The 15002-nt window shown below is 47.3% G+C and overlaps 1 protein-coding gene across 1 annotated transcript in view; it reads right to left on the reverse strand.

The window, feature by feature from the left end:
* The window catches only part of adgrv1 (adhesion G protein-coupled receptor V1), a 197173-nt gene that overhangs the window by 113157 nt on the left and 69014 nt on the right, over positions 1 to 15002 (reverse strand). The window contains exons 35-61 of the mRNA XM_014160914.3: positions 14589 to 14719; positions 14348 to 14447; positions 13882 to 14061; positions 13437 to 13606; positions 12998 to 13085; positions 11736 to 11814; positions 11145 to 11283; positions 10836 to 10977; positions 10378 to 10643; positions 9977 to 10152; positions 9701 to 9828; positions 9376 to 9557; positions 8628 to 8774; positions 8339 to 8419; positions 7868 to 8129; positions 7163 to 7285; positions 6586 to 6808; positions 6180 to 6384; positions 5854 to 6000; positions 5374 to 5629; positions 4597 to 4799; positions 3567 to 3743; positions 3155 to 3337; positions 2817 to 2996; positions 2528 to 2692; positions 2262 to 2382; positions 1889 to 2012 (exon numbers count right to left, since the gene is read on the reverse strand). Of these exons, the coding sequence (XP_014016389.3) occupies positions 1889 to 2012; positions 2262 to 2382; positions 2528 to 2692; positions 2817 to 2996; positions 3155 to 3337; positions 3567 to 3743; positions 4597 to 4799; positions 5374 to 5629; positions 5854 to 6000; positions 6180 to 6384; positions 6586 to 6808; positions 7163 to 7285; positions 7868 to 8129; positions 8339 to 8419; positions 8628 to 8774; positions 9376 to 9557; positions 9701 to 9828; positions 9977 to 10152; positions 10378 to 10643; positions 10836 to 10977; positions 11145 to 11283; positions 11736 to 11814; positions 12998 to 13085; positions 13437 to 13606; positions 13882 to 14061; positions 14348 to 14447; positions 14589 to 14719 (4378 nt within the window). The remainder of the gene's footprint in view (positions 1 to 1888; positions 2013 to 2261; positions 2383 to 2527; positions 2693 to 2816; positions 2997 to 3154; positions 3338 to 3566; positions 3744 to 4596; positions 4800 to 5373; positions 5630 to 5853; positions 6001 to 6179; positions 6385 to 6585; positions 6809 to 7162; positions 7286 to 7867; positions 8130 to 8338; positions 8420 to 8627; positions 8775 to 9375; positions 9558 to 9700; positions 9829 to 9976; positions 10153 to 10377; positions 10644 to 10835; positions 10978 to 11144; positions 11284 to 11735; positions 11815 to 12997; positions 13086 to 13436; positions 13607 to 13881; positions 14062 to 14347; positions 14448 to 14588; positions 14720 to 15002) is intronic.

Raw genomic sequence — 15002 nt, forward strand, 5'->3', positions numbered from 1 at the left:
TGACCATCCTTCAGATGTTTCTACAACTTGATTGAAGTCTACCTGTGGTATATTCAATTGATTGGACATGATTTGGAAAGGCACACACCTGTCTATATAAGGTCCCACAGTTGACACTGCATGTCAGAGCAAAAACCAAGCCATGAGGTCAAAGGAATTGCCCATAGAGCTCCAAGACAGGATTGTGTCGAGGCACAGATCTGGAGAAGGATACCAAAAAATGTCTGCAGCATCGAAGGTCCCCAAGAACACAGTGGTCTCCATGATTCTTAAATGGAAGATGTTTGGAACCACCAAGACTCTTCCTAGAGCTGGCCGCCCGGCCAAACTGAGCAATCGGGGGAGAAGGGCCTTGGTCAGAGAGGTGACCAAGAACCCGATGGTCACTCTGACAGAGCTCCAGAGTTCCTCTGTGGAGATGGGAGAACCTTCCAGAAGGACAACCATCTCTGCAGCACTCCACCAATCAGGCCTTATTGTTAGAGTGGCCAGACGAAAGCCACTCCTCAGTAAAAGGCACATAACGGCCCGCTTGGAGTTTGTCAAAAGGCACCTAAAGGACTGTCAGACCATTAGAAACATTCTATGGTCTGATGATACCAAGATTGAGCTCTTTATCCTGAAAGCCGAGCATCACGTCTGGAGGAAACGTGGCACCATCCCTACGGTGAAGCATGGTGGTGGCCGAATCATGCTGTGGGGATGTTTTTCAGCGGCAGGGAGTGGGAGACAAGTCAGGATCGAGGGAAAGATGAACGGAGCAAAGTACAGAGATCCTTGATGAAAACCTGCTCCAGGGCACTCAGGACCTCAGACTGGGCCTAAGGTTAATCTTCCAACAGGACAACGACAGGACAACTCCTGCCAAGACAACGCAGGAGTTGCTTCAGGACAAGTTTCTGAATGTCCTTGAAGGGCCCATCCAGAGCCTGGACTTGAACCCGATCAAACATCTCTGGAGAGACCTGAAAATAGCTGTGCAGAAACGCTCCCCATCCAATCTGACAGAGCTTGAGAGGATCTGCAGAGAAGAATATGAGAAACTCCCCAAATACAGGTGTGCCAAGTTTGTAGTGTCATGCCTAAGAAGACTCAAGGCTGTAATCGCTGCCAAAGTTGCTTCACCAAAGTACTGAGTAAAGGGTCTGAATACTTATGTAAATGTGACATTTCAGTTTTATTTATTTGTTTAATTTGCCAAAAAAATTCTAACAATGTTTTCGCTTTGTCATTATGGGGTATTGTGTGTAGATTGATGAGGATTTTTTACATTTAATTATTATTTTTGAATAAGGCGTAAGACGTAAGAAGACGTAACAAATAAGACGTAACAAAATGTGGAAAAAGTCAAGGGGTCTGAATGCTTTCCGAATGCACTGTATAGTGTCACTAACATGTTGGCTCACACATGCCAGGCAGTAGCCAACTACTGTAGTTAGCTAACAGTTAGAACATTGTGGACGCCAAACGACGACGCTAGCTAGACTCAGGAGCTCATGGGCTACCATAGCCAACTGATTAGACATGACAACACCATGGGCAACAATAACTGGCAACTAGTTAGTTTTCAGGCAAATATGTTAAATTCATAGTTCGTTTATCCACCGACTACTGTATTTAGGAGGCTAGCTAAACTACTGAAATTTAGTTAGCTAGCTCACTGGCCAGGCAGTAGCCACACCAAGCCAACTAATCATGGATTTCTTATTCTTTAATACAGTTGGGTCAACTTGATCATATCAAGCAACAGACAGTTTCTGAAAATGTAAAAGTGCATCTGTCTAACATCACACGCCCCAGAAGGATCAACTAATCACCCAACGTAACTCATGAATATTAATGACTTTGCCCCCGGCTATCTTACGAAAGGAAATTTAGCTAACTGTACCTGATCAAAGCAGTCCCATTATAGTTTCCCTGAGGTTCTCCTATCAGGACATTCCTGGAGGCCTCAGCGATGCCCACCATTCCCAGGGCTGCACGGTCTCCCTGGATGGTGATTGTGGCCACCCCTAAAGACACACACCAACCCAGGGGACACAGTTCAGTCGAATGCCCTCCACTGGTGCTCCTTAAACACACCCCAGGTAGAAGTTGTCTCTAGGGACACATCTAGGACCAGCTTACTCTCCCCCAATCCTAACTGTAACCATTAGGATTGAAAATGACAAACTGACCTCAGATCAGCTTCTAGAGGAAAATGCATTCCTCTCCTCTCCATAGACCAGAGACTGTATGTGAGGCAGCCCAAAGATACTGACCGTTAATGGGGTCGATGACAGCACCACTCTCGGCAGCCAGGAGCTGGACAGTGAAGTTCTCGTCTCCCTCCAACACAGCGTCAGCCAGAGCCCAGAGCACCAATGTTTTCCTCAACTCTGTCTGAGGTTCACAAAGTCTCACATCAGTGTCTTTTCAACAAACTACTGTACATTCAGCATCAATTATTACCTAGCAGAGCAAAACACTGTCAACTGACTTACTACCATCTTCCCCTATGGCCACCCTAGCCCCACCCCCTACTGACCACACTGAAGACCAGTGTTCCGTTGAGAGGTGAAAGGTCATCCCGGGCCGCGTCCTCCAGCCGCCACACCAGTGTCACCGCCCCCTCTCCTCCCGCACTGCGCAACACTGTCAGCATTGCCATGGCAGCTGGGTCACTAGTGAACGCTGGCTCGCTGATAGTGACCTGAAAGGAGATTAGTTCGTTTAGCATAATGATGGTTTATAATAAAGTTGTATTTGATTAAGATAGCTGTATTCATCCTCTGTATTCATCCTCCTCATCCTCTGCAATATGTTGGGTATCTCACAGTCTGCTCTTGGAAGCCAAATCGGCCCAGCGGTGAATCGTTTGGGGGGATGGTGACGGTCACAGAGGTCCCCTCCCCCAGTCTGGCTCCACCAATCACACGCATTAGAGTCACACCGAAGCGCTCTGCAGACTCCACCTCCGTGTCGTCCATGATACTGATGTCAATAAAGGCTTCACCCTGAAAACAGAACCAGAGTTTTTTACCTGAGGAATACAAGCCTCTTATCCTTTGTAGAAGCTCAACTAGACCAAGTGGATCATCGTGAGGTGACCTAACTTAACTAACTACGTAACCTAACCGGAGAAATTCTCTGGCCCTAGTTATAATCACTTTACCTGGCCGTCTTGAAAGGTGATATTCCCAGAAGCAGGAATGAAGTCATTGAGGCTGGCAGTGATTGTCCGAGCCTCCCAGTACACCACCACTCTCCCAATCCTGCCAGCCAATCGCACCACAGGTAGGCGGAGGAGGTTCCCGGGCGGAGGCACCTCATAGGCCAGTACCCCTCCGGACTCTTCCTAAGAAGCCGATACAGAAACAGAGTTGAAGCATTAACACTTGAATAGGATTAAAATACCTATTTGTATTTAATCATTCTTTCAGATAACCTCTAAACTTTAGCATCATGTACAGTAGTTACTGTTGTAATGTGTTGTGAGATACTATAGAAAGGAATGGAGTGTTATACTTCAGCAGCATTGCTAACGTATGAACAGAGGGAGTAGTGTGATGTTTTCTCTGGTTGACCTGTGAGACGCTGAACTGCAGGACCCCCCGTGGGTCGTCGTTCTCCTGGATAGTGACCACAGCCACCTCCATGCCAGGCCTCTTCACACTGGGCTGGCCAGCCCCTGTCACCCCCTCCACCAGCTCCACGCCTGTGATGTTCACCAGGAAACTCTCAGCCAGCTCCGGAGCCTCGTCCTGGGGATATGCACGTGTGCATTCACGCGCGCGCGCGCGCGCGCACACACACACACACACACACACACACACACACACACACACACACACACACACACACACACACACACACACACACACACACACACACACACACACACACACACACACACACACACACACACACACACACACACACACACACACACACACACACACACACCACACACACACACACACACACACACACACACACACACACACACACACACACACACACAGCCCTGAGGACCTGAACTGGGCAACACTCTGGGATCAGGGTAAATGCTAAATCAGGAAGAAGGGAAACCATTTTTAAACACCCAACCCACAGCTTGTCCTTGTTCCACTTCTGAAGCAACTTTACTCTCAAAAATCACCTTAATAAATGCTGGCAGTTAGAGAGCACATTGAAATGAAGGCCTTGTTTTCAAGCTCCTCTCAGTCTAAACAAAACACAATTATAGTTACCATTAGTGGAGGTTAAAATAGCGACTCAGCACTGCAATTTACTGGGAACGGATCTATTCTGGGGTGACGGGAGATAAGTAGTGGGTTTCCTTGGTGGCAGGCCCAGCACTGGTGGTTTTAGGCCTGGTATGGGTCTTAGCTGTAGGCAGAAGGCACCCAGAACAGGCAGAAAGCCCGGCTGTTTGCTGAACCAATCTAAATCCACACTGCTTGGGTGGGAGAGGGGAGGCGAGGTAAAGAGAGGGGAGAAGAGGAGAGGAAAAGAGGGGAAAGTAGAGAGGATTCTACTGTACTGTCCTCAAGCGTCCCAGGAGGACACCTGGTGATTGTTTGTCAATAAAGTCATATTCTATTATTTTCGTACCGGCAGGATGGTGATGGTGACAAGGGCCATGGTGGCATTCTCCTTCATGATGACGGTGTCCTCCCGGGATGTGTAGTCCTGTGGGGTGCTGGCCTGGTTGGAGGGGGGCTGGGACAGGGCCGGTCTGGTCTGGTAGTGGACCGCCACCTCCCCAGACACTCCCTGCTCTCTCACAATGGTGAGGGTGACATTAGTGGGACTCTCTGAGGTGAAAGCAGAGGCAAACATGGACAAGGAGCGTCAGACAACACACATAGGTAGCCTAGTGGTTAGAGCGTTGGACTAGTAACCGAAAGGTTGCAAGATCGAATCCCCGAGCTGACAAGGTATAAAATCTGTCGTTCTGCCCCTGAACAAGGCAGTTAACCCACTGTTCCTAGGCTGTCATTGAAAATAAGAATTTGATCTTAACTGACTTGCCTAGTTAAATAAAGGTAAAAATACATTTCAAAAAATAAACATAAACCTTACAGTCTGTGCAAGGACAGAAACAAATTTGGATAATAAGTAGAAATGAGTCCTACCAATGTCATAGCTCCTGTCAAATCAAGTTGTGACCACTTATGACAACCTACCATACACTTTAGACAAGTAACCAAACACTTTAGTAGCTTTAAAAATAGACATGGTTCAAATATGGCTTTTTGTTGTCCTTGATGTGTAAGATAATTGCATATGACTTGTTCTTAACTATACATAATTGAACATGTTTCTTTCCTGTATAAATACATGAATATATATATTGTTTAAAGTCAATCTAAACAGCTGGCCTCTTACTCTGGGGCTCCTGTGTGTGGAGGTACTGGGAGTCCAGGTGCCAGCCTATCACCCCATAGGGCGAACCGTTGGGCAGGATGGTGAGGAGGGCCTGTGCCCTCTGTGGGTCTATCAGCGCCCCCCTGGAGAGCTGGTCTAGGCCCACTGTGGTGACATCCAAAAGGGTAAGGGTGACCCTCTCCCTCAACTCAGGAAAGCTGTCTGCTACCACGGTCATAGAGATGGTAGCCACCACCTGACCCTCAGAAAACGTCACCTGAGATCGAAAACAAAATGACGGCGGATGATGTCAGTTCCTCTGTAGCTTAGGCAATCCAGGAAGTCAATTCACAACCAATGAACTAATCAACCTAAATTGGAAATTTCACATCAGTAAGTTGTTCTGTATTTCTTCTATTTCTCTACGTCTACATTGTCCTCAAAGTTAACAGTGAAAGAGATAATCCTGAGAGAGAGAGAGAGAGAGAGAGCGAGCCTCACCACTCCTGACGTGGGAAAGATGTCTTCCAGACTGCCGTTGGCTGCCCAGTGGACGGTCAGTCTGCCGAAGGTCCCTCTCTTCCTCTCAACACTCAGAGAGATAGGGTTGCTCCTCTCCAACTCCTCTACTTCCACAGATAGAGAGCCCTGGAGAGAGGCAACGTCAGTGTGTAATATAATGTAGATTTGACCATTCAAATGTATTTGGAACACCGATAAATAAAAACGTGAACACATATATATTTATAAATATATAAATGCAAGTGACAAAAAAAAAATCATTTGAAATGCACTGTGTATCACAGTTAATCAACAGAGGAGGGTACCTGTGCAAAGCCTATGACTCCATGGGCGTCGTCATTGGTTGGAATAAGCACGGTCATCTGACCACCAAAGCCAATCTCAGCCCCTCCCTTGGGATTTCTTAGGACCACACGGAAGTGTTCTTCCTCTTCCGGGGCATCGTCATCGACGATGTTCACCGCAATCTCCAACTCCCGGTCGCCGGGTGTGAAACGCAACTCGCCATAGCTGAGAGTGTGGCGGCAGAGAGCAAACGGACAACGGTCAGAGAGGATAACCGCGAAGAATGAACGGGGGAGCAACAACACACTTGTGTGACAACGAAACAACGCAAATGAAAATTTGCCCAAAGTTTGATCAAACTAATGATCAATACCTCTGGTCAGAATGTAATGGGTTGCCATGGGAACAGTGGGGCATCATAGGTACCTGGGTATGAAGTCAGAGTGGTTGGAGACCGTGGTGAGCTCGTACAGGGTTGAGCCTGAGGGCTCGGTGGCTGCTACGAGGCTCTTGGTGGTGTTGAAGTAGGGTAGAGGTAGAGAAAGGAAGTGAGAGGCTGAAGGAGACCTGAGCACCATGGCAAACAGACTGATGTCAGACCTCCAGGAGTACAGCGCTGAGCCATTCCTCCCCGCCAGCAGGACATGGGCTGAGAGAGACACATCTTTAGTGGGTAAACAGGGATAAGTTGTGAAATTGTTAGATATTACTTGTTAGATATTACTGCACTGTCGGAACTAGGAGCACAAGCATTTCGTTACACCCGCAATAGCATCTGCTAAACAGGTGTTGGTGACCAACACAGTTTGATTTAATTTGATAAGACTGCAAATGTTAAAGATTTGTAGGGTCGTCATCATTATAATCGCCATCACCATCATCATCGCCACCACCATCACCATGATCGTCATAATCAGTTGTAACTCTGATAGTATTGATTGAATGATAGGGGTCTCTGAGTTGACCCGTGTGAAGAAAGTTCATTGCGTGTGTGTGTACTCACTGATCCCTGAGGGAAGGGTGAAGGGGTGGGCAGAGCCCAGGCCAGGGTGGGGGATAGACTGGCTGTGCTGGGGGAACTGCTGCGTGGGTCCCCATACAAACACCTCACAGGAGGGAGAGGAACCTAAGGATTGGAACACACACACACACACACACGCGGATGAACGCAGCCACCCACGCACGCACACACGCACACACACACGCACACACAGACAGACAGAGCTTTATGTTAGCACTCTATTCTTTCACGAGGAGGTTATGTTAAGCATGGGCCATGCTGACACACCCAACTACTATAAATTACACACCCTGAGCCTTTCTGTGGTTTCCCTATGGCCGACTACAGTGAGCCTTCCAGTAAACTCACAGCATAGAGCCTACCTACTTCGCTTATGTGGATTGTGGTCTGTGGTGTTTCATCAAAACATACATAAATACATGCTCCAATATACATTAGGACCTTTGGCGCCTTACTCCCTCCCATCTGTGCACACAGATCATGTTTTGTCTTTAGTAGACTGGGGACACATTCACTATGCCTTACGTATCATAACTGCAGTACACCATCTCTGCACCACATGCGCCCTTTCAGAGTGAGAACAAAATGGCACCGTAGCAAAACGTCAACACAGAAGATTGTTGATTGCAAACACAAATACAGAGGTTACAAAGGGCATGGTTCGTAGAGGAGGTCACGTGAGGTCACCTTCAGTGACGACCAATAGGAGTATGTCTGCTCCCATGGTGAGAGACTCCACTTGTTGAGCTCTGCTGCTGACAGGCAGAGGCCTGGGGTTCTGGAAGTGTCCTTGACTCCACTGGAACAGTACACAGCCGTCCTCTGTCTCTTTCCCCACACAGGCAGCCAGGTAGAGACTGGTCCCGTGGGAGAACAGAGACACACTGAGGACACCCTGAAGCTCCAGGCTCTGATGAACAACAAAGGTACTCCCAGTCCGAACAAACACCTGGTAAAAACAGGAGGAGTTAGCTACTAGCTAGTCGAAATCAACTCCAGGTGGTGTGGACTCTATCCCATTGGGCGTTTTGATTGGAATGACAATAGTAATGTGGTAGTGTACATATGGGTATCATGATCTATGACACCTGTGTGGTACTGTACCGGTATGCCTCACAGGTTATGGCAAGTCATGTTCATTTTAACCCCCAAACTCACCTGGCTCGAGGCAATCAAGTAGTCTCTTCCTTCAACGGAGAAGTGTTTGACATCAAGAGCTTCAACAGCCAACGTTTGTTCCTAGGGGGGAAAGGGTTGAATTTGAATGAAATGAATACAATACTCAACATAATGCCACTGCCATTGAGTGACTGTTATAAAGGACGTATCATTGGAATATAAGGCCAGTGACCGTGTAGATCTTACATCATCTTAACAGGTCGAAAACAAATCATTAGGACCCCAAATGAATCGACAACCGTCAAGCCAAAGAAGTGAGGGGCTTCACCAGTGTAAGGTTGTGGTCCGGCTGCACTCTGAACAGGCTGAGGTTGGCGGCAGGGGAGTCAGTGTGGCCTCCGTGTGTGATCGCTACATTGTACGAGCCGTTCACAGAGAAGCCCACACACACTCTAGGGTCCTGGATCCTCACCGACTGAAAACACAAGAGAGAGAGAGAGAGAGAGAGAGAGAGAGAGAGAGAGAGAGAGAGAGAGAGAGAGAGAGAGAGATATCATACATTTGCAATCCTGAGTGACCATGATATTGAGTTATGCATGTGTGGATGCAACACAAAGTAAGGCAGTTACCTAAAAGCTATTATGGGTTGGTGGTTTATGTCTTCCTTCCCATGTTCACTCCTACCCTTTCTTCCTTCTTTGCCTCCTATGTAGTTCAACTACTGCACCGATGCAGTTTGACCTTTGATCTCTGACTCTACACATAGGCTAATGTTTAGATAAATTACATCTCTCTCTACAAGTCCCCTTTTCTGTGATTGGTTAACTGCCTGTAGAGGAGAAGTGATAGACAGCACCAACCTACTCTCTGTTCCACACGCCAGGACTGAAAGATGCAACAAATCCCCCCCCCACCCCCATACCCTACTTCTGCCACCTAATTGATAAGATCCTTTGACTCTTCTCATCTAAATAATGTGTAATTGTTAATTTTCTAATGTTAGTCCATATCCATGTATTTCATTGTCTATGACCGCAATGTGGGTATTCAAAAATCCTGAACTTGAACTAGATTACCTGTATAGGTACCAACACCCCCTGCCACCTGTACAGAGTGGCATGACTCTGGGTGGAGCCGCCAGGGGAGGGCATGTCCAACCTCATGGCCAGAGGAGAGGCACCATCAGTCAGGGAACACCAGCCTGAGGTGGGGGTCTCTGAGAAGATCTGATACACTGCCATCACTGGAAGAGTCCCCTCTGAAAATAGACTCGTACAATCACTGTATATCATGGTAAACAAGTGAACACAGACTCAGAACGGAAATTGCCACTGGATTGTGTAGTGTGGATATAATGACATTAACTGTGTGTACAGAAGCAGAGTTTCTAGCCCGTCTTACCCATGGCAATGGCTGTGTCCGACTGGGTCTCCCACTCCACACTGACCGCTGCCTCTAGACCGTTACTGCGGGACACAGTCAAGAACACAGTCCTACCACCCTCTTCCCCCACCACAGCGCTGTCAGTCCTGCAGAGATAGACATACATGTGTGAGTGTGTGTGTGTGCGTGCGTACTTACATGTGCATGTGTCTGTGTGCATGTGTGTGCACGCATGTGTTTGTGCTTGCATGTGTGCGTTTGTGTGCTTGCATGTGTGTGTGAGCACATGCTCACCTATTGAGGGAGGGTGCGATGCGGAAGAGGCCCAGCGGGGCGGAGTTCTGAAGCACGGTGATGAGTGTGTGGAGTGTGTCTCCAAGCCGCGCCCCACCCGTTGGATTGGACAGAGTTACCGTGAACGTCTCGTTCACCTCGGGCTCAGCATCCAGAACCGCCCAGATCTCCAGAGTCTAGGACATCACATCACGCAGGAACGTCAGAGAATGTCAACACATCAGAGAACGTCAAAATGAGAATATGAAGGGCTTTATAGGCTGAAACACATCAAGAACAGATTATTGCCCTTGCCTATATATCAATTCAATCTATTCTCAATCCTCCAATATATCTTCAACCTATTCAATCAGTTCTCCTGTATATCTTCTAGACTGACTGAAGTCCATGGTCCCCTTCACCTTGAACCTGACTCCGTCCTCCAGCTCCACAATGCCCTGCCAGGGCATGAGGTCGTCCTGGGCCAGCGTTTCGTTGGCATCTGTAATGGTGAACTGGACATTGACGGTACCGAAGGTGCCCTGGGGTGGGTCACGCACCACGTACAGGGTGGCCACGCTCTCCCCCAGCCCGGACACCGACGTGGGTTCCCTCAACAGGAAGTGCTGGCTGCTGTTGAAGGAAATGACACCATGGCCGTCGTCGCTGGCCAAGATGCTCACCATGGCTACGGAGACATGGGACAGGGGAGACAGGGAGAGCAGTTTTCACCAGGGCTCTTGTCGAATTTGTGAAATCAATCAACAATGTCTGTGAAACCATAGGTACGTAGACTACACAAAAATGGCCTTCAATAAAATACAATATAAAACATGTGTAGCGAACATGCATGATGCTACAGGCTTCCAGAACATCCTACCTGTGGTATTGTCTCCCAGCTCCAGCCCAGACGATGGATTAGCCAAAACCAGCTGGAACCTTTCAGCTCCCTCTGGGATGACGTCATCAACGATCTGAACCTCAACAAACTTGTGCCTCTCCCCATCAGCGAAGTGGAGCATCTGAAGAACAAACAAAGACGTGTGAACTCACAATGACCAGGCGTGTTTAGTCTCACTGGTGGGGCCCAGAGTTTTTCCCGGTCAGAACAAATGGTCAGGGAAAATTCCTGGCCCTACTCATTAAGAACTCTGATTGGTGGTTTAGTGGGTTAGGGGCACGGCCTCACCGATGGAGTGGCGTTGTAGTCCAGGCCCAGCTGAGCTTCCAGGTTCTGAGCGTAGAAGACGAGCGAGACGTTTCCGTGGGTTCCCGCGCTCCTGTAGGCCACCAGGCTCAGCACGCCTATGGTCTCATTTACCTCGAAGCTACAAGGGAAAACACACAACCAAACACAACCAAACATCAGATGTGTCTGCCACTAGAGGTAAGAGAATAAGGATTTATTTGCTATGGCTATAATATGTGCTTGTCTTACCCATCTACCTGAAGACGGATGCAACTGTAAGTCACTCTGGATATAAGGGTCTGCTAAATGACTAAAATATAAAATGTCGTGACTTGGGTGATTTGTTGATTGACAGCCATGAAAGGGGAAAGAAAAACAGATCCTACTAAAAAAGGTGAGAGCAGTGTAGGCTTTTCCCAACCAAGCAGTCCGTGTGAGGAAAAACGTGGTAGAGTAGAGGGATTGCTTTTGGGTATATCTGCACAACCACAGGTGCTCTTAGAAACAGAGGGCATCTCGTAAATGGAGAGAAAGGGGGGAAAAGGGGAGGAAAATCACTGTGAATGAGAGGTTGAACACAGAGCCACTCACTTAGTGTTGGTCCATTCAATGACACCTCGAATTCCATCATTGGCGTCAATGCTGATTTCTGCCACCAAACCCTGGGTGTCTGAGGAGAAAAGGCACCAATACAATGGGAATGGTAGCTCATGTCCTAAAGTCTTGTTCCAGTAATACTATCATTAAAAAAAACTAGCATTAGCTTCAGCATGATCACTATGATCGCAAAACGTGGGCCAGAGCATCTAAAGAGGATATGAAGCACTTGTTTGACGCTACAATAGGAGCACAAGATGAGGAGACGAGGGCCATTCTCTTTTCACATGCAGCCAGCTGAGAGTTGGAGTATGTGTTGAGTGATTTCTAATGTCCTTACTGTCCTGTCTGTCTGTCTGTCTGTCTGTCTGTCTGTCTGTCTGTCTGTCTGTCTGTCTGTCTGTCTGTCTGTCTGTCTGTCTGTCTGTCTGTCTGTCTGTCTGTCTGTCTGTCTGTCTGTCTGTCTGTCTGTCTGTCTGTCTGTCTGTCTGTCTGTCTGTCTGTCTGTCTGTCTGTCTGTCTGTTCGCTCTGAGCACAGACAGCATGAGGGCCATTTAAAGCGTTTGGTTTGGCTTTCCCACTGCTCACCACAGTGTTTTTCAGCTCGACCCAAATCCCAACTGCCCCTCAATCATAGAGGCATCAATCAATCATAAGAATCATAGCCACTGAGTGCTGGCAGGCAGATGGGCCCTATGCCTCTCCAGTCTGTGTTGTATTCTGTCTACTCGTTGTTTTCTTAAGTTACCCATTCATAAAATGGACTATGGTTAGGATTACACAAGAGGCAGTAGTGCCAATTACATTTTGGATATATTTGCAGATCAATGATAAAACTGTACCCGTTGAACGTAATGTAATGTACAGTGAATGAATCGCATATTAGCCATTATGCCATACTACACAATGCAAAGCATTATACTGTAATAAACACTAAATATATGTTACCTTTCAGTGTAAAATATACAACTTCTACTCATCACACAGAATGGAATAGAAGAGAAACGAAAGGAGAGAGGAGAAAATAAGAGGTACAACACAGATTACACAGAATTGAACATGAAAGGGGAATTTACAGTACATAACAGGAAGTCTAGGGCAGAATAAAAAAAGGAGTGGTTGGTAAACCCATCAAATTACATGTCGAACTAAAAGTGACGTATAGGATCGCTGTGGGAAAACCATACACATTTAGAATGCTTTGTTTGTGATTAACCTAGTTGCCCATTTCAGGACAATGCCAAACACTGCATACCTAGTTTAGGGGCAGGTGAGAGGGTGGTGATGAGCACTGCAGACGTAATGTTGACCAGGAAGAATTCCTGCAACTCGGGGACGTCATCCTGGAAAAATAAATGTATATCATTTGTATGACATATAGTCTGCTACATTTATACCGTTTTGAATTCTAGGAAAAGTCAAATGAAATGAATAGGCATCCTAAACTTAGCCTACCAGAGAACCACCAGAGCCAAATGAGAGAAATATGCCCGTGTTTGCTGTGGTGGCCAGAGTTGGAGACAATTCCTTTTCAATTCAGTCAATTTAGCAAGTAAACTGGCATTCCAATTCCCCCTAAAAATGCATAGAGAAGCATCGAGGAAAATGGAGCATTGACCAATTGGAATGTCAGCTTATTTCCTGAATTGACTGAATTCAAAAGGCATTGAGCCCAGCCCTGGTGGTGGCCTTACGTCTAGTATGATGATGGGGATGGCCACCGAAGCCTGTCCATCCTGCAGGATCACTGAGCCCGACGCAGGGAGGAAGTCCTGTCCTGGTTCAGCGAGGCCGCCGCCCCCTTCCACCTGGGACAGGTTCTGGAGGGACCCTCGGACCGTCTCATAGCTGATATTCACCGCCCCTGAACATAAAACAACACATACTTGGCTGTTAACAAACACATTTACTTTAACATTAGATCACGTAACAGTTAACCAATAGCAGTTAATGGGTGACATCTGATTAGTTAACATGGCGGCATTTGCGGCTAATCTTGTTTTGAGACAATAGATCAAATGTACAGTATAGTCACAACTTTTCTCCTCCTTAAGGCCTGGAGTTTTCCCTGGTCAGATCACGTGATCGGGAAAAACTCTGTCGCCGCTAGCTAGTCCCAAATCCCTATTCCTGACTGACCTGAAGCCACAAACTCTCTGTTGATGAAGACGTTCAGGATGCCGTCGCGCTCCTCTGTGCTCAGGCTGAGGGAGGATGGGGCGATGCTCAGCATCCCGAATGGCTCGTCACTGGTATCCACGGTAACCACAGCCTCGCGCCCCTGGATGTCCAGCGCTGCGTGACCAGTTACCAGAACACCTGGGGGACAGGGGGAACAGAACACTGACGGATAATATCCATACAAACACTAGTCACACTCATTTCCAGCCTTATAGGCTACGGGGTCAAACAGACTAAAAACTCTTTGCTATGGCAACCTCTATGCCTGATCCATGCTGCATAGAGTCATTGTAAACAAAAAACTTGCTCTTAAATGACTAGCGTGGTCAAACTAAAAGTGAAATAAATAGAGATCCAAGTACATAGGAGTGGAATGTGCATGTTCAGTTATGTTTGTCAGCCAAGGCCAGGGAATGTGATTTACCGTAAGTGTGAATGTTGGACAGGACCACCCTATATTCTTCATTCTCCTCAGGTGTTGCGTCTTCAAGTAGCTGGAGGACTATGGTAGCGTTCAGTGTTCCCTGTGTGAATGACAGGAGACGCTCGAACAACAAGTACCATATACACCAGAATGAACCGAATACTAGACGCGGCATGTAAACCATGAGACAGACTCCAGTCAAAGACGTTTCTTGAGGAGTTACCCTGGTCAGTTTGTTTACCTCGGTGAAGAATAGTAGTCCTGAGGTATGTGTAAAGGTCCTGGCAACACGGGGGCCTTGGATGGCCCAGTCCACGGTGGCGTTCCCCAGACCAGGAGCTGTCCTGGTCACCAGCAGGGACAGCATCTCCCCTACAACACGCACGCACGCGCACACAGGCACACACGCACGTTAGTCACCTTTTAATGTAATACATATGGCGCAACATGTCAAGCTGTATTTGGAACTTGCACTGGATTATACAGTTTGCCTTCCTGTCTACGTGAAATGTTAAGGTTATTTCTCATTGCCAATTCCTTGTGCAAAATGTTGCCCATAGTTTGCTGTTTTAGATTATTAGACCAGGATACAGGCTTTGATTACAGCCTTACTAAGGTCTTTCCTTAGCTACTGTAGGTGGTTCAGAAAGAATCC

Source organism: Salmo salar, chromosome 20 (assembly GCF_965601325.2).
Source record: "Salmo salar chromosome 20, fSalSal1, whole genome shotgun sequence".
NCBI classification, from domain to species: domain Eukaryota; kingdom Metazoa; phylum Chordata; class Actinopteri; order Salmoniformes; family Salmonidae; genus Salmo; species Salmo salar.